The sequence below is a fragment of the Zonotrichia albicollis genome, chromosome 10 (genome assembly GCF_047830755.1).
Source record: "Zonotrichia albicollis isolate bZonAlb1 chromosome 10, bZonAlb1.hap1, whole genome shotgun sequence".
Taxonomy (NCBI): domain Eukaryota; kingdom Metazoa; phylum Chordata; class Aves; order Passeriformes; family Passerellidae; genus Zonotrichia; species Zonotrichia albicollis.
This window is the reverse complement of record NC_133828.1, coordinates 21,712,075-21,731,489: the sequence shown is the minus strand read 5'-3', so window position 1 is coordinate 21,731,489 and position 19,415 is coordinate 21,712,075. Positions and strand designations below refer to the sequence as shown.

Below are 19,415 nucleotides of genomic sequence, written 5' to 3'. Positions count from 1 at the left end.
AGCAATTTCATTAGCAACAAGTGATTTTAAGAGATGGTTCAGTGTGGGGGCCTGAATACATGTTGTATTGTGTGATCGGTGTGTGTCTGGGTTACTCCAAACGAGCTGCAGCTGCAGGGTCCTTAGTTGGGCAACAGCTGTGGCTCGTGAGGGTAACTGAGATAAATAGGGGTGGGTCGAGAGCCCAGGAGGAACCCCTGAGAAGAGTGCTGCAGAGAAAGGAGAAGAGCCAGAGAGCTGGGACTGCAGCAAAGATTACAACAGTTCAGTTTTTGACATGTATAGAATCAAAGTTTGAACTGTTTGCTGGTCACCTTTGTTATTTTATTTAATCGATTAATTGACCTCAACAGTGTTATGATGTTCTTTTAAAGATATGTTTAAAAATCTACTCTGCCATTTCATGTTTTCCAAGAGCTTGACCACAGATTTACCTGTCTTTCTCTTTTTTATTCTCTGCAAACCTTTCTTCCTTTCATATTTATTCAGCTGTCAGGAGGCCAAATTTGTGTGTGTATAACTTTAATTACTGCACCATGCAGCTGTGTGTCTTTGAATGGAATAACAGGTTTAGGAACATGTAGTAAAATGTGCTTAAGAAATTTTCAATTAGCATTTGTATTTTTTATTTGATTTCTGTCTCTGATTTGGCTGAGAGTAAAATTTGATCCTAGAAGTGGCCCTTTTGAAACTGTCTGTAGCTTTATGCTCACAACACCTTATGAATGTAATCAACCTCTCATTTCTTAATTTTTGTTGTTTCTTTACCTAAATCACTTATTTTTACTTCTGAACTCTTCAGCTTTGTGTTAATGAAACCCATTTAAGAATGTCCCTATTCTAGATCTAATGCTTTCGATTTTGAAACATTTATATTTCTGGAAATTATATCAATGTGATACTGACATCATGATATCTTTGAAAACTACTACATGGGTAGAAATACCACTCAATATAAAAAGATTTTTATGGCCTCTGCTATTCCCAGTGATTTTAGTGGCTTATAAGCAATACCTGCTAATATTTATTTTTGTTATAGCATATCTGTTAACACTTGAGGTTGTTTATTTCTAAGCAGCAAACAACTTCACTTAATGGAAGGTTAGAAATACCACTTTGTCCTTTCTGAACAGCACATCATCAAGTTTTCCATTCAAATCATGTGATATTTTTCCCATTTACCAAATTTCAGTAAAACCTGCTAAATTATATTTATGCTTATAAATAAACAATTCAAATTGCTCTGATTCCATGAAAAACAATTGACATTAAAGTGAGGATTAATATTGTAGTGACCTATAGAAAAGGCAAATGCTTTAAAAAGAGAGTTCTTTCTTGTTTTTTGTTATTATGTGCCTACCCTACCCTAAGTATTTGCATCTTTTGCTGTTTCAAAAGTGTTTGGGTATATGTTTGGACATCAGTAGACTTCTCCAAACCATGCAGAAGATTGGCTTGTGTTTACAGCTTTTTGTTTACTTTCTTTTTTTAAGAGTTAACATGAATGAGTGGTCAGGATTTTTAGGAGTTATCTCTGGGATATCTTGCTGACATTGTTTGCTTACTTTTAATGATCATTGTTTACATGTTGAAATTTATGTTGTGTGTTCCCCATCTGACATTCTAGGTCCAGAAGGACTTGGTTTCACAGTGGTTACCAGAGACTCTTCAGTACATGGTCCTGGTCCAATCTTTGTGAAGAATATTTTACCAAAAGGTGCAGCAGTGAAAGATGGTCGTTTGCAGTCAGGAGACAGAATCCTGGAGGTTAGGATAAACATCCTTTGTATTTGCATTGCTTAAAATTGATTGCTAACTCTGTCATAAATGTTCTATTTCCTCATACATATTATTGATGTATGGAACTACAGTCCTTGCCCTTGGTTTAAAAAGTCATGCTCACAGTTTCTATGTCACTTGTTTGTCAACAAGTGCTTTACACCATGAGGTGGAAAAATGGTTCTTTTCACAAGGGTCCTTGAGGTGTTTGAACAAGGGGAGCATGATAAAATCTTGGGTTTTAAAACAGATAAATGTATTGATTTAGGACCAAAACATGTCTAGCCTCTTAAGCCATATACAAAAATCTCCAGTTAATATCAAGCTGGTAAAGTGCTTATTTTAAGGCAATTTTGCTCAAATTGATCTGTTGAAAATTTTCAGATATCTTGTGACTTACAATCTTATTATCTAATGGGTTATTTCTACTTACTAACCTCAAAAAGCTCTTAAGGTAAACAGTTTTAATACTAAGGTCTTGTTTCTGCACTTTTCATCTTCAAAGTGCTTTACAAACTAATTAAGTCTCACAAACCCCCTGCAAGGCGAGTAAGTACTACAGAGATGCTTTAACAGATGGTGAAAATGAGGAGGAGAAAGGTTAAGTAATTTGTGCAGGGCCAGAGGGGGAGGCAGTATGGGAGCTGTTGCTGATTCTTCTTTGCTCTCAGTCACTGAATGACACCTGTGTTAGGTGAGGAGAACCTAATAAACCTGCTGAAAGGCAGTCAGAGATAAGACACCCTCTGTTCTTTTGTGGCTGATAGGTGAATGGACGGGACATCACTGGCAGGACCCAGGAAGAGCTTGTAGCTATGCTGAGAAGCACAAAGCAAGGCGAGACTGTCTGTCTGATTGTGGCTCGTCAGGAGGAGGCCTTTCTACCTCGAGAGCTGGTAAACTTGTTATTCTTTCCCAAAGAGTGACTTTGAAACAATTCCATGGTTAAATACTAGCCCAGGAAATAGAAGTTGTCAGCTGAGAAATTACAATAAGAGGTAGTCACATAAAGCTTGTTTCCAAGAAGTATTTATACTCAAATTTGATTTTGAGGGTGTTGGTTTTTATCTACTATAGATGCAATTCCACGCAATCTGATTTTTCATCCCCAAAAATGACAGCATAAGCATAACTCACAGGGGAATACTGTAAATTAATTTTGCAAGCGTGAGGTCAAGCATAACTAAAAATGGGTTATTCTCTTTCAGAAAAGCAACAAGCTCTAAACCAGAAATTTAAAGTGCGTGTAATTAGCTTGCAGCTTATCACTGGCAAGCTAGTGAGGGTGGCTGCCCCCAGAAGATGTCTCATAAGCCAGGTGCCCAGTTGCAGGAGTGGTGAGGAATAGAATTCTGCTGCCCTCCTTACAAATTTTAGAAGCAAGCTTTTCCTTGGCTGCTAGCCTTTGACTTATTAGGCTTTTGGTTGTCTTTTTTCCTTCTGAAGTACTTAATTTTCACTTTTGTTTTCTATTAACACTGGCATGAAACTCTGTTCTCTTTTCTCTCACATAGGGAACTGCATCAGAGTAAAAGTGCTATCTGATACATGCTTGTTTCCCCTCAGAGAAGGTCATTTCTTTGGTTCCCTCTTCCTTATCTTGATTGATGGCTATACTTGACCTTTCATTAAGTCCTCAGGATAAGGGAAGGACAGCATTTCCTGCTTTTGTCTCATTTTATCTCCTTCAAAGAACACAAACCACCTTCATCCTTTCCTTAAGATGCTGCCTTCTTGCTTTTCCTTTAGACTGTTGTCAGGATCTTCTACAGAAGTACTCCGTTATGTTTCCTCACAGAACATTGCTGACAGTTTTCCTCTTGTTTCCCTGTTGCCAGTAGGACCTTGCTGAGGTCAGGGTTGCCTGTGACAGGATAGGGAGCTGGAAGGGTGTTCAGGTTCTCTCATGTGAGTCGTTTCTCTTGTGCTGCTGCTGCCCACTTTTTCTTGTGAGCAGTTGGGAAGTGTCTTAGCTAAACTATTTTTGTATCCATTTTTCCTTTTTATTGTGTAATTTTTAAGGAGCATAATGGTGGTTTTCAGCCTTGTAATTGGGCATTTGTTGTCAGTGAATGCCAAAGCATCAAAGTTTGTCATTGAATTGCTCTGCTGAGTAAGCCCTGAGTTGTAGAGTCAGTGTCTGTGTGGATCAGAGGGAAATTTGAGTATCAAAGTACTAATCTATCTATTCTATGTAGAATTTCTTTTCATTCACCAGCTCTTCTAAATAAGAGCTTGCTTTTTGAAATCACTAGCCATTAATAGTGTTTTCTGGGTTTTTTTAAGTTATAATAAAGCACATTACTTTAAAAATGTATGTTAAAAAGTATGCATTCTTCTCTTTTCTCTCCTGTTCCCCCAACATTATACTTATTATGTATTGTCATGGTGTGAATTCTTCTGGAAATCACTGTAGCAGTGTGTGTGTATAAAAGATTGGAAGAATCCAAAAGCTGTTTATAATTTCTACCTGCCACAATTGTGTGATAATAAATTTTAGTCTCTACAGCGAGGATTAACTACCTTTCAATGGGTGATTTACTTATGACTGGCATGATTGAAATCCAGGAAGTAGCCACATTTATCCTGCTGGCTTGACCTTCTCTTAGATTGCTTTCTCTGTGATAGAATGATGCACAAGCAATGGCCCTGACTGTAACAGTGAGGATGGGGGAATTCTAATACTGCTCTGTGTTCCTCGTTATCCCAGTCAAGTACAACATAATAAAAATGAGAATTACTGAAATATATTACATAAATTTATGGAACCAGCCCATCTAAATTAAAAAGCCCTTCAGCAACATCTGGTAGCTTACAGCAAAAGTGTGAGTTACCATCCCACTAAGCTACCAGATGTTGATGCTAACATGCTAACACAATGCTTGTTAGAATTCATGAGGTATCTGAGAATAGTCTTAACAAAGATTTTTTTTTTTAATGGTTTAGCTTTTTTGTTTGGTTTCAGCTTTAGCCATGATATTACATTGGATTAATCCTCTGCTACCTCAAAAGTTACAGTACTGTTTTATCAAAGAGCAGAAAAATGCCAGCACTTGAAATGTTTGTTTTTGGAAGGAAAAACAGTGGATGATCCGATGGTTTTTGAGGACAGCTGTAACTGAGCGCCCTGACAGTGTAACATGCATGCAGAACTTACCTGAATACTTGGGGATTTTATTAATGCCTGGCAATAATATGGTAATTGCTTTATCAGACTTGTTCTTGCTTTGTGCAGGTCTCCAGGGACTGTAATCTGAGTTGTTTTCTTTAGATTCCCTGTTACCTGTTGAAAGAAAAAGGAGAAGGGCCACCTAGTAAATGTACCCACTCCCCACAGTTTCCTGTGGCAAAGATACATCTGGAGGCTGGACCCATTAGGAACCCATGCACAAAAACCACTTTTGAGCATGTTGTTCCACTGGAACTGGATTTTTATGTGGATTTGCTGGAGAGAATTTGAGAACTGCATGGGCACAAAGCAAATAATGTAATAAAGTCACATTGGGTTACATTTTGTTGCATGGGTCTGTAATAATATAATTTGACTTTACCTTGTGATAAAGCTGCGGCTTGGGGATAGCTTGGTCTCACGAATATTTTCTCTTCAGTATGATAGATGGGAACAGAGTTTGGGTGTTTTGTTACTGTGATCTGTGCTTATGGATTGCTAGCCAGTGGAAAAATATATTCAGAGTAGCAAGCCTTTGTCAGCAGCCAAGATATGATATGGATGAGGATGAATCAGTGTTGCAAAAAAGTATTATTAAATTTTAGGCAATTGGGGCTTTGGTTACACTGGTTCTTGCAGCATCTGAGAGTTACAGAGTTACAGTGTTTGTGCATAACAAAGGAAAATAATTGAAAACCCAGTACCTGTAGGGTTGTTACTCCTTAAAAAAAAATATGGAGGCTCTAATGAGATTTTTATATATATATATATATTGAAACAGATTAGTGAAGTAGAATTTGGACCAACCACAGGCTCTCCTCCTTATTATCCAGTTAGCCAAATGTTCCCGGTAATTCATGCCAGCTGTTGACAATGTAGCAGCTAAGTAAGGAGCTGATTCCAAAACTCCAGGGGAAGATCTTGATTCACTTAATTACCACAGTCTACGGAGTGTCCAGTGATTAGTGTGTTCTTTAAGGTGCATTTGGGTTTTAAACTGTGTAACACTCTTTTCTAGAGGATGGTGAAAATTACAGAGAAAACCTGGTTGAACTGAATAGGTTTAGATTTTCCAGCTCTTCTCAAAGTGAATGGAATGCACATTATGGCCATCATTCTATTGTGTTTTGGAAATAGAGTGTTTTAATCATGTGTGTCTGTTGCATCATGTTTTTTCTCTAGGGAAAATGTATGCTCTGAAAGTGCCATTTCTTTTAATAATGATGCAAAAAATTATTTACTCCCCCTTTTCTTTCTTTGTCCCTGTGTTCGTAAAAAAGGGAATATTGCTTGAGTGAGAGCAGCTCTGGTGCAACCCATTCTGTGCTATGATCCTTTGCAATTCTTTATTTCGTATGATGCACAGCAGCAGAGGAATGTGACTGTTCTGCAATTGCCAGAAATAGTATAGCACAAAAAGAATTTGCTTGCATTTTTCTCTAAGTTAGAGCACATGCATTGTAATTTTTGCATATCCTTTATTTTTTGTTTTAAAAATCTCTTTGACTTACAGTTGCAACTGTAATTGCTATTTCTGTGGTTTCTTGGCATATTAACTGATGCCTGCAGAATGGGGGAGGAAAGGGAACAAACCATAATTTTTATAACAATAGCTAAATGAACAACAATGTACTTAACTTGGTATTGGTCTGTAAGTCTTTTTTTACATGTGTATTATACAGGATGGAAGGAAGCAGGATGAGTGGCAAGTTCAATTAAGTATTTTTTTCTACTTACCATATGATTAACTTTTATGTTTTAGTCTTCCCCCAGTTAATTTCTTCCACTGCCTTGAACTTATATGCCTGAAGGAAAACCAGTTGGCCTATTTGTTTTAATATTCAAAGCTTAATTTCTATTACTTCCTTTTAATTGTTGCTTGCCTTTTTATGTGCAGGAAATAATAAGTGAATTTACAGCCTAGACTTAACCATTTTTGCACCTGTTTTTGTAGTTCAAAACCATGATTCTAGTGCTCAATTATCCAGAAATGGACAAATAATTTCAGGCAGAAAGTGATTCCAGCAAGTACTATTTCTCTATTGTGTTACCTCTGTTCTAAAGGAGATGAATTGGATAGGAAAAAAAAGAAGTATATATTGAATTTTATTAGCATACACAAGAAGGTGTTCTGTGTAATGAAGACAAGGATATTGTGACTGTACGTGGCACCTTTCTTAGTTTATAAACTATGTAGATTTTTTAATATCCTGGGGGTTTTAAAGAAAAGTTTCATTTTTGACCTATTCTCTTCATCTGGAATAGTTGTGAAGCGAATGTAGGTTGTGTCTACACAAACGTACATTTTTCAAGACAAAACATTGTGTGCTGCAACCCCTCAGAGGTTTTCAGCTTCATTATGTATTTCAGAAGATGGTTACTATTTCATTATGTCTTAGAGTACTGGAAATTTTGAGGTTTGTTGATTAGTTGTGCTCTTTGCAAAAGTCAGTGAGAGATCAGTGTTAAGAAGGAATGCGACGATTTTTCCTGTCACATTGAAAAGTATTTCTTTATCCAGGGTTTGTGTGTGGCTCCCTAATTTACCAAAGCAGAATAAATTGCTTGATAATCCATGTACCTTTAAAAAGGTGGTTGTTTTTTGAGCTCTCATATGCAGTGAAGTGTCCATAAAGGTACCGGCACAGCAAATGTGATTTTTCTATGTGATAGCAGTTGTCAGCCGTTTTGAGGCCACAGAGACCTTATTGCATCTAGTCTGCTGTTGCTTTCTCTGTCAGGCGCATCAGAGTGTTATGATCCAGCAATGACTTGCCTTTCAGAACCCACTGTTCCTATATTCTAGCAAATATGAGGAACCTTAAAAGGAGGGTCTGAAAGACCTGATCATAACCTTCATTGCCTGCAAAATCCTCTGATTGTGTTCTGCCTGCTGGTAAAGAATAAGTTGGAGAGGATGCAAGTAAGGAGAGAAAAGCATGATGTTACTTGCATTATGAGGTAATATATTCATAAGATGTGTTATGGGATTACTGCCCAAAATTCCTAGATTTAGGAACCCTGCCTCAGAACACTGCAAAGTGAAAACTGCTTACTTGATAATACAAGTCTTAGCTCTGAGGTTGCCTGATATTATTTGGAAACCCACTTTAATGTATGAAATCAAAAGTATATATTCATCAGAATAGAGGCATATAAAATCTGGTCTTAACAGAAATTGAGTCTTCATATGTTTTAGATGCATTTACCTAGGTCTACAGCATTTGCATTAAATAAAACCAGAGTATTTGGGCTATTTTTAAATCCTGCTAACAAATGTACTGCCTTGCCATTTACAAGGGTCACCAGTTCTATTCCATATACCATATGAACATTTCTAAAATCTTTGTCTTAGAATACTTAAAGAACTTGAAAGTTTTCCTAGGCTGACTTAATGTAAAACATATGCATGTGGTGTTTGAAGTAGATGTAAAAGAATTATAACCTGCTTATTGCTTTGTTTACGATACCCTTAAAACAGTAAGCACTAAAATGAGTGAAGAGTTGGGTTTGTATGTCACCGTGTTGTGACCTGTGCCTGAAATGAGTTCTGAAATGATACAGTAGCAGCACCCTTAAATTCACCCTGAAAATACCATGCAGCCTTCCATGCTCATGTGTGATAAGATTTTAGGCTCTGGGTGCCAAGGGATATTAACTGTACAGGGCTCCAGCTCAGTAGGGTGCATAAGCACGTGGCTTACCCCATCCGTGGGCTGAAAATGGGTGTTTTCACAGTGAGACTGACTTTGACTGAGGACTGAACTAGCGACTTTTTCACTTTACCTTTTAAGCTACAGTTATGTAGCTTAAAAGGTAAAGTGAAACTGCATTTTTTAATGTTGAGCAGCAGTGCACGCTAAGTAACAAATACAAAACTTTTGTAAGGGTCAGCCATTTCCTTGGTGGATTCTTCAATAGGCAAGTCATGCCAACTGAAGAATCTCCATTTCTGAAGTGCACTATATCTGCCTTGGATGAAGAGCTGAGTCTAATTTTGTCAATTTTTGAAGCTATAATTCCAGAAAGTCTACATAATTCAAACCAGACACATTCTATCTAACGTGACACAAATTTGTAGTGTACTGTGTTAACATTAAAATTATCCAAGCATGCTATCATGTATCTCCATGGATTTGCTACTGCTTTTCTTGTCTTAGCAGGGTGTGCCATTAGTGGCCATTTATTTTGCATTGTAGTATGGAGTACAGATAATTTTAAAGCCAATATAAATGTCAGAAATGCTAAAGATGAATACATGCAGCAATGATTTCAGTTATTTACTAGATTGTGACAAGATTACAGCAGTGTATTACCTTTGAGTATTACTTTTAAGAGTGTTACAATATGTCTATTGCAAAATACAGTGCAGATTTTGCAGTGACTGAATGACTGACCTGTCAGCAATGTATTTCTTAATTGTGGCTAAGTGCTTGGAAAGAATGTGGAGCATAATGCAAATAGGGAGTATCTTCTCTTCAAGCTTTTCTGCCAATTATAGTTATGTGGTGCCACAATGTAAATATTTTTATCAGAAAGTCATTGCAAAAGGATGCAAATGTCTTATTTCCTTTATAAACCTTTGAAAATAACCCTCTTGGGTCTTTTGCCTTTTGCTGTTGGCTCTGAATGGCACCCCAGGGAGTTGACATCTCTTATCAGAAATGAGCAGCCAGGCAAGGGGCAGTCAGCATATTGAGAGGCCATATTAGTGTGTTGGTCAAGGGCACCAGACAGGTACTGAAAGGTCTCTTGTTGTGTCAAACAAATGCTATTTCCTTCCTGCCTGAGTGAGAGCTAATTTTTTTGTAAGCTTCTCTTTTGGCAAAAAACACAATAAGGATATATAAGGCAACCTTTCCAGTGAGAGATTAGCATTAGGTTATCACAAATCCACAGATTAAAAGTGCTGTGGTCAATGAGAACAGATATTGTAAGATTAAATAAAAGGACTAATTGAAAGTGGTGTCCCATGGTAGACAGAAGATTGACACAATATTGTGTAGATATAACCATGGACTAAGTAGAAAGTGGAAGAATAAAATGCACGGTACTTTTCTCAAAGGTTATAGTTATGATTGTACTGCTCTGGTGACTTAGCAGGTGATTGTTGTGGGAGTAGGAGAAGGCTTAAAAGTATATTCTCTGTGGTCTTTAAAATACTGAGAATTTATTGGTGAGATGAGTAATATTTTAGATTTTTTTAATAATCCTTTATTATAATATTTTAATTAAGAAATCAGGTATCTGAGGTAGAGATGTGCTTCTAAAAATTAAAATCATTGGCAAGAGATTAATTAAATGTATCATGAGACCCTTACATACAGATTTTTAGTCTGCATTGCTGAATATTATTTAGTACTGTGTTATTAGGGCTTTCTGCTTTCATATCCAGCAAACTCTCTGTTCTCTCACTTTTATATAAATTCTACTCTGAACTTTTCGGTCTGGTTTCTGGTGATGTCAAAATTGATTTTACTGAAGTTGCATGCAGGTATATCAGTAGATTAAAACAGGTCTGTCCTGATTTCCCTTGAGAGAGATAGTACCTATTTGGTTGTTTGCTCTGCTGTGTTTAGCCACCAAATCTGGACAGCAAGTGAAAAGGTTTCCTCTTAGATAACTTCTGTCTGTTGCCTTCTGGTTCAGGAAAGAGAGAGATCTTTGTCTTTCCCAAGCAATTGAGAGAGCTGGGGAGCTGCTTAGTGTGCTGGATGGTGCAGGCAGGAGGGAGCTTTGAGTGGCAACTGTGGCTGGCAGTCTACTATAAAAATTAGAGAGCAAACATCACTAGGCTGCAGGAATGTGATTATCAGGAGGGGACTGTTCAGAGCTTGTTGCAGCTGTAGAAGCCATTGAAAGGTGACAGCTAAAATTTAGCAAAGCTGAAGGAAGGACCTGCCTAGCAAGGACAAAATAAGCAGTGGAGACTGAGACTCTTGAAGTGTTGGGTTGTTTTTCAGTTTTGTGTTGGAGTTTTGTGGTTGTGGGTGTTTGTTTTGACTTGTGTCTCTGCTGAGTAAATTTTATTAGTACTTTAGAGTGTTCCTGTCTCAATGTACCCCTCTTAAAGGAAAGAAATGTGCAAGAAATTGGGCAAAGGGAACAAGAGACCTGCATGGATGAATAGAGAACTCCTGTCATTACTCAAGCCTAAGCAGGAAATACACAGGAGGTACAAACAGGGTCAGATCACTTGGAATGAATATTGAGGGCTTGTCAGAGTAACTAAAAACAAGATAAGGAAGGCCACAGCCTTGGAATTAAATCTGGCCAAGGATGTTGAGGACAACAAGAAGGGTTCTTCATATAAATACCTCCATAACAAAAGGAAAACTAAGGATAATGTGGTGGGGGCACTACTAAACGTAACAGGGAGTGTGGTAACAGAAGATGCAGAGAAGACAGATTTACCAAACTCCTTTTTTGCATCAGTCTTCATTGACAAGGGGTTCTCTGGGATTCTCTGACCTGGGACACAAGGGTAAAGGAATGTTGGAAAGAATTTCCCTTGGTCAAGAAGGATTGGGTTATAGATCACCTAGGCAAACCTGACATCCAAAATTCCGTAGACCCTGATGCAATGCATCCATGAGTGCTGAGAGAGCTGTAGAGGCCATTCATAATCATCTTTGAAAGGTTATGGAGGTCAGGAGTGGTGCCCAAGGACTGGAAGAAAACAAATATCACCCCAGTCTTCAGAAAGGGCAAGAAGGAGGATTCAAGGAACTCTGTTTACATGGATAACAAGAAGGTAATGAGGAGTAGCCAGCATGGACTCACTAATGGTAGATCATGCATGACTAACCTGATTGCCTTTTACAATGAAACAAGTACCTGGATGGATGAGGGACGTTGTCTACCTCGACTTCAGCAAGGCTAACACCACGTCTCTCGCCACAGCCTCACAGGCCAACTCAGGAAGTGTGGACTGGGTGAGTGGACAGTATTGAGAACTGGCTGAACAGTGGCACAGGGTCTTGTTGGATGCCTTGGTGTCCCCCAAGGTTCAATACTGGGCCCGTTATTCATCAGTGACTTGGATGAAGGGGCAGATGCCTCCTCAGCACGTTTGCTGGGAGGAGTGGCTGATCCCCCCCAATTCTGTGCAGCCCTTCAGAAGGACCCTGACAGGGTGGAGAGATGGGCAGGGAGGAGCCTTCTGAAATTCAGCAAAGGTGAGTGCAGGGACTCACATCTGGGGAGGAACAGCCCCACACACCAGCACAGGCTGGGGACTGCCTGCTGGAGCAGCTCTGTGGGAAAGGACCTTGGGGTCCTGGTGGACAGTGAGCTGTTCCTGAGCCATCAGTGAGCCCCTAAGGCTGAGAAGGCCAATGGGATCCTGGGTGCATTAGGAAGAGCATTGCTAGCAGGTCACAGGAGGTGATCCTGCCCCGCTGCTCAGCCCTGGTGAGGCACATCTGGAGTGCTGTGTCCAGTTCTGGGCTCCTCAGCACAAGAGAGGCAGGGAGCCCCTGGAGCCAGCCCAGAGGGTGGCAACAAAGATGATCAAGGAACTGGAGCATCTCTATTATGAAGAAAGGCTGAGGGAGCTCAGGGCTCTGGAGCCTCCCTCACTGGAGAGGAAACATCTGGACACAGTCCTGTGCTGTGTGCTCCAGGATGGCCCTGCTTGTGCAGGGGCGTTGGGCCTGATGACCCACTGTTCTCCCTTCCAACCTTACCCACCCTGGTCTGTGTGAAAGTCCTAGAGTCTGTAGGCCAGGCCTCAAAGCTCTAACCATCCTGAGGAATCAACTCTTAGCTATCTGGACTTCGATTTATGTGAAGAATTCTTGTTTATCCTGCTACAATTGAGTTACTTTCCTATGTCTGCTGTAGGGAATAGCTTCAGTGGTTACTATCATTTAATTCCTGAACTGCTGGGGTATGATACATATTTTATGGAAAATACATTATGTTGTTGTTGAGTGGGTAATTTAAATAAATAAAATAAAGCTGTAAGTTTTTTTCTGAGCTAGGAACATATTTGTGTTGCAGCTCATTTCATTCATTCTGTGTTTGAGTGCAGAATCTAGGATGATCTTGGGGTAAGAAGTGTTTCTAATAGAATTCAAGGTTTAGTGTATTGGGGAGGGCTTGCTTTACCAGACCATAATTCAGCTGATGGTGGTTGCTATATTGTGAAGTATTAATGTCTTGGGGTAATGTTTTAGCAAAGTCAGGGAAATAGAAGCAGTAGGAATCCAGCTCTGTGAGTCACTGTCAGCATTTAATTTTCATACCTGCATATTCTAGGAACAGAGGCCATCATTCATTAAATTAGTTGCCCAAATGAAGCAGTTAATTGATGAGCTGTTAACTTAAGGATGGCTGGAGCTCTTTCTGTCATCAGTGAAAAGGTATTGCTTGGGAAGAGCATTATGATCAGGATAATTATTTGAAAATATTTAGAAATTATAGGATGAAATCAAGATTCTAGATTTTGTTTATCCTTTTTTTCTCCTCTGGTTTTCCTACTTTCTGCTGCTTCTTACATGCTCCAGCAAATAAAATTTTCAGTTTTGTATTTGCACTAAATAGTCTTGATGTTCTTGACTTACTACCAGGCATTTACTATCAGATGCTGTACAATAAGTATCTGAGGAAAATTTTAAGGAAGTAAAGACAGAGTTTATTTTCTGTACAGTGAATTAATCACTGACTTGTAGATATGCATCTCCTTTCCTCTTACCCATCCTGTGAAATCTTTGAATTGACTTTCAGCCTCCATCATGGGTAACAAATTTTTGATTGTACTGTTAGATGAAGCTCAACATTATTTTAAAATCAGCTTTTGCTGGATCTTTGGATAAAGCTGAATATAAATAATGAAAAGGAGAGATGGTTGAGATGATTGGACTATGTTAAAGAAGTAACTTGTGAAGGACTTTAAAAAAAATTATGGGGTTCTCCAGTAATAGGTAAAAGCAGCTTACATTCAATTCACTGGCATTTTGGTATGATTAAGTGATCTATTTCATAGAAATTTTTTAGCAAGGAAAATGGTAGACAAATGTCACAGATTCCAATTTAAGTACTAAGGAAAACTTAGGAAATACTGACAAAAGTTTGCTGTATTTGTGTGGAGTCCTGCTGAACACACCTGGTCATGCATAGAGCAATATGGTAGCTTACTTAACAAGCTCCAGTGCACAGCATAATTGTGTTAGAGGAAGCTGGGAAATGGAGAACACTAAACAACTCTGTTGGGTGACCAAATTCAGCTTTAAATGAAGTCCTAGTTTGTACTGAGGTAGTGCTGTAAAGCAGTTTGTGACTGCTCTGGTTAAGACAGGCAGGAGCACCAAGAGCTTTGTCCTGTGCTTTCTTGGGATATGGACCAAGACACAGCCACAGTATTGACATGGAAAAGGGGCAGGTCTAGTGCAGATGTCACAAATTAAAGTGGAAAGAGAGCAGAAAGACAGAGGAACTGCTTGCCTAGGGAAACAGGCAAGTAATACCAAGTCCTGTCCTAAAGGCAGGAGTCATCACATGTCTGAGACTCTGAGAAGAATTGCTTCTGTCCAATTCTTGACAGGATGTGCCAGTTGAGTAGAGTTCTGATCTAAGAGTTCAGAATCAATTGACAAGAATATGTGCAAGTTGAAAAAATCAAAAGATTTGGCAGAAAATCTTTTCTCTAAAACCTTGAGAAAGTTAAATACAAAATGGTTATGTTAGAAGGCCGGTAGTGTTTTTTTTCCTTACACCGGTTCTTCTGAAGTCAGAGGAGGAGTGTTTACAAGTTATCATTCTGTATTGCTCACAGTTGTTACAAATCTATAGGTTTTAGGGGTAATGTTCAGGATGTCAATATCCAGACTAAGAAATAAAAGTGACAGATGTGTAGCCGAGAACTCTTTACTTCTGGTGAACAAAAACAGAAGCACAAATGTGTAACTTTGGTATTGGAGATGAATGCTGGTATCAAGACAATTGTCAGTGTTGGTGCTGTCATTTTTATATTTGGCAGTTAGGCAAACTGTATTGACTTTAATGTCATGTAGTTACATTCCAGGAAAAATTTAAACATGGTGCATATTGGGATTGAGTTTGATAGTTTTCTGGCTGATGTGATTCCTCTCTAACCAGTGGTTGCTCCTCAGCAGTGAAAGGGTATCTGAAATAAATGCAAGTATACTTAGGTGTTACTGTTTCTTCAGGGTATTAATTTCTGCCCTTAGTTCTGGGGTCATACTTTTGTTAATCAGACAGCATGATAGCTGGATGCACAGGTGTACTCCAGCTGCTGAGGAAACATCTGTACTGCTGACACCTTTGCTGACAATGGCATTGATACTGTCTGTGCTGCAGCTTAGGTCCTGGAGGTGATCTCTCACTGGGGAAGGGAAGGAGTGGCCCAGCTACTGCACTCCTTGCATGTGGCCCCTACTTGATAATGAAATGTAAGAATCTGACACCCTTGGAAGCAGCAGTCAGTCATCTTTCAACTTGTAATCATTTGCTTACTTTTCATAGTTTTTTCTTCCTATTAATTCTTTAATACTACTGTTTCAAAGAATAGAACATGTCCCAATGACAAGAAACAAAAGCTTATTAATTGTCTTAGAGTTATATGGAGAAGGAAAATGGAATTAAATTGAATGTGTTGCATAACATTCTGCACTAGCACTTTCCATGAACACTTCACACTTCATTCCCTAATAGGTCTCCTTGTCCTTGTTTTATTTTTGAGGTGTGCTGATGTAAATATTTCAAGCAAAACTTTGATTTTATTTAATTTTATGATTCTAACCTGCTTTTAACAAGACAACCAATCCTCTTCCTTTCTGCCCAGCAACAGAAAGCCCTACAAAACTGCAGATGCAGTGTACAGTAAAAGAAAGTTCTTTCTGATCTTCTGTAGTTGTGTATGCTTGACTTGACAGTCTTGTAAACAGCTCTCTAATCTAGAGAAAATCTTGGGATTAACTGATACCAGAAAGAAAAAGGAGCAATCAGACCTCTATGGAATCAGAGTATGTACTAAGGGAGTTAGTGCAAAATACGTTACTGTGCTTTCAATTTTCACCTTTGCTTTTGTTACACCAGCTTTGCTTTGCAGACAGGTTTAAGGGAAGGATAATTTTTTAAGGATGAAACTCAATTTTCAAAGGGGCATGGGATTTAACAGTATAACTGTCATTATAGTTTGTGAGCTGCATGTAAAGATGTTGAGAGTTTTATGGCTTACATTTTTCATGCACCTGTGTATAAACGTCTTTTCTACATTCTGCTGCAACATTAGTTTTATATCATGTGGAACTAAGCTATTTTACCTTCTATTTAAGCATATTCCCAGGTATCATTAAAAATAACATTTTAAGCCAGATTTTGTGACAAAATGTTAGCTAAATGCATTGTTGATTATAAAGCTGTTTCTTCAAGCTATTTTCTGGAAAAGAGGACTATTTCTTATTGTACAGTTCTGTGGACACCACTCATGCTGACTTATCACCCCTGTTTTCATGCTTGTTTTCTCCAACAGAAAGGAGAGCCAAACTGCAGTTTTTTTTCTCCAGAAACCACTGAGCAGCTGACCTTTGAGATTCCTCTGAATGATTCTGGCTCTGCTGGACTTGGTGTGAGCTTGAAAGGCAACAAGTCTCGGGAGACAGGAGCTGATCTTGGGATTTTCATCAAATCTGTTATTCACGGAGGTGCTGCTTTTAAGGTATGGAAGAAGCATATCAGGAGCTGAATGTGTTAGAATACTGTCATTTCTCTGGTGAGGGCTGAATCTCACTTGAGAAGCATTCTAGGTGTAAATACCTTTGTATCTCATTCCTTTGGGTGAACTACAAATATAACACTGTCTCATGGTTGCTGGGGTTGTGTGCAAAGCAGGAAAGTCTGCCAAGGTGAAAATGAATTGTTGCAAACCTTAGGGAACATTTGGATGCTGCAGGAAATGGGGAAGGGGAAGAAGGATAAGGATAGATATGAGTAGAGGATGCTTGCAGCCTCCCCACGGCCTACAGGAAAAGTTTGATTGCTCAGTGATAGAGAAGTTGGTACCTACAACTGTGCCTATAAATAAAAAAATCTCATAATTTTATTCTTTTTTTATTCAGAATATTTTTATTACTGTATTAAAAATATGTCTTGGCAGAGCTTGATATCAGTTGTGCAGAAGTTATCAGTTTTTCCTGAGGTGGATTGAATTGGTAATATTAAATTGGTAAATGACAGTATTATGAGTTGTTCTGTTCTTTCTAAGCACTGTACAAGAACTCTTGTATATTTTATCATTAAAAAGTATTTGACTTATTGTCAAATCTTTAGGAAAGCTGTTGACTGCATGTTTTTGCCCCAGATAAAACTTGGAAAAGGTAACTTCTCTGAATTGGAAACAAATTACTTAATTTTTTAGAGCTAGTATGTTAAACACCTGTAGAACCATAATGTAATTTTTCTCTTTTATCTCAGCAATTCCTTGCAGTTCTCTCTTCTGTAAAAATACCTTTTAATTCAGTGTTATGTAAATTTCTCTACTGACATCAGCCTGCTGAGTAAGACAATTCACAGCATTAAAAATTCAACCCTCATCTATTTGCAGCAGCTAGTAAATAGCAGTAATCAAGGTTTTAGGTTTCATAAGAATGTTTAGTAGTTCCTTACTTCTGTTATTTACCTTTCCTTGTCTCACAGTTATTTCAAAAAGCTTGGATCTTCATCTGATTGGATTACACCAGAACTGAGTTAACACACATTTGGCCAAATTAGGGCTGGATAAACTCAATTCATGTGGGCGTCTCCTGCAAAGTACGACTCATTTTACTGTGGAAATGAGGCTGCCCTCTTTGTTTTCCCAGCTCTGTGTCCACACCAGTTGCAAGTTGCAAGACAGTGCATTGCCATAGATAAACTCGTTGTTTTGGATAGCAAAGCTGTGGAGCCATATTTCGTATTAGTGGGCTCACAGCCTTACTTGTCACATCACAGACCCATAAGACACCATTTCTCTGTATGTTTGCTACTCTCTATTCCCCCACGGTGACTCATTCCAGAGCAGTTAATTTGGGTTTGCGAGGTCTGCAGACTATTAAAGCAGGACTTCTGTGCTCACCCCTGAGTGAACAGGCACCATGACTGGGAGATTATTTTGTCTTGTGATGGCCTGTAGTCCTGTGACCTGTTCTCCATTCTACCTCATTATAACCCTTCCAGCAATTAGACCTGTGTTGTGGTAATGGATCTGAATGTAGGCTCCAGAGCAAATGCAACAGTAGCTGAGGCTCTGGCTTCAACCAGAACTGTTGAGAGACTCTGTCCTGTGTGCAAGTGCTCACAGAATGCAGTCTTTTTGGCAATGTTTTAAGACTTGCAGTCTACTGTTGTGTAATGCATGGAGAACAGCTGGCTTTCTTCTGTCTAATGACCTTTACATAGAACATAACCTAATCGGTGGGTATTAACAATTAATAAAATTTCTTGTATCAAGTTAAAAAGTGTGCACATATTTGTGCATAAATATTTAAAGATGTTGTCCTATTGTCCTTATTTTAAATCTCTTCTTGGAGCAAGTTTTGAAATAAAAAGCCTTTCATTCCAGCTGGTACTTGTCCAGAGCCTTTTCCCATGCTATTCATTGGTATTCTCTGAAATGGATTAATATGGATTAAGACATGTGCATTTGCTTTTCAGTGTAATGTGCTTTCTTGGGAAACAGTCACAGGCGGAATTCTTAATCTCACTGACATGAGAATTCTTTCACTATTTATCACTTCTGCATTCAGAATTTAAATTTTTTTCGATATTGGTGTATCATGCTAATAGAAGTATGAACTTTATCCCCTTGTCTTTATAGTCACTGCTTGTCCTCAGAAGAAGAAATGTAATACATAGAATTTCAACACATTTGTTTCACTGATAAGTAATTGCTCAATCCTTCTAATGCTGTATAAAGGTTTTGAGACATTAATTTCTTTTACCTCTGTGTTTCTTAGAATGAAGAGTAGACTGTGAGATGCACACCATCTTTTTATGTTACCATTACTTGTTATTGGCTTGATCCAAGGTCTGAAGAGAGGCTAATATTTTTAATTTTTTTGATATATAAACACATTAATCTAGCTCTAATGTGTTAGTGGCATTGTAAAGTGTAGTAGGGGACATTTTAAAAATCATAATGGAAAACTATTCTATCTTTTATGATTATTCTTTTGTCCTAGCTAAAGGTTTTAGAAAATGTATGTAGCATCATACCTGCTACAGTAAGACTCAGTCCTCTTTAATGCTCTTCCTACAAAATCAAACAAAAAAAAAGCCTTAAAAATTCCAGGTTTGTATTCTAGCACTGTATCCCACAGGAATAAAACCAGTTGCTTTTGTTGATTCAACCATTATGTCCCTACTTAGCATCTATTTTTTAACATCTCTAAGATAAAGAGGTTACTGGATTACTTGATATTTTTACTTAGGCAGAGCCTTTCATGTGAAGAAAACAAACAGTTGA

The 19,415-nt window shown here is 38.3% G+C and overlaps 1 protein-coding gene across 4 annotated transcripts in view; it reads left to right on the top strand.

Annotated features, from left to right (window-relative positions):
* Positions 1-19,415, top strand: part of PARD3B (par-3 family cell polarity regulator beta) — a 394,022-nt gene that overhangs the window by 181,416 nt on the left and 193,191 nt on the right. For all 4 annotated transcript variants that reach the window (XM_074548315.1, XM_074548314.1, XM_074548313.1 and 1 more), the window contains 3 exons: positions 1,628-1,767; positions 2,547-2,675; positions 16,446-16,631. In XM_074548315.1, the coding sequence (XP_074404416.1) occupies positions 1,628-1,767; positions 2,547-2,675; positions 16,446-16,631 (455 nt within the window). The remainder of the gene's footprint in view (positions 1-1,627; positions 1,768-2,546; positions 2,676-16,445; positions 16,632-19,415) is intronic.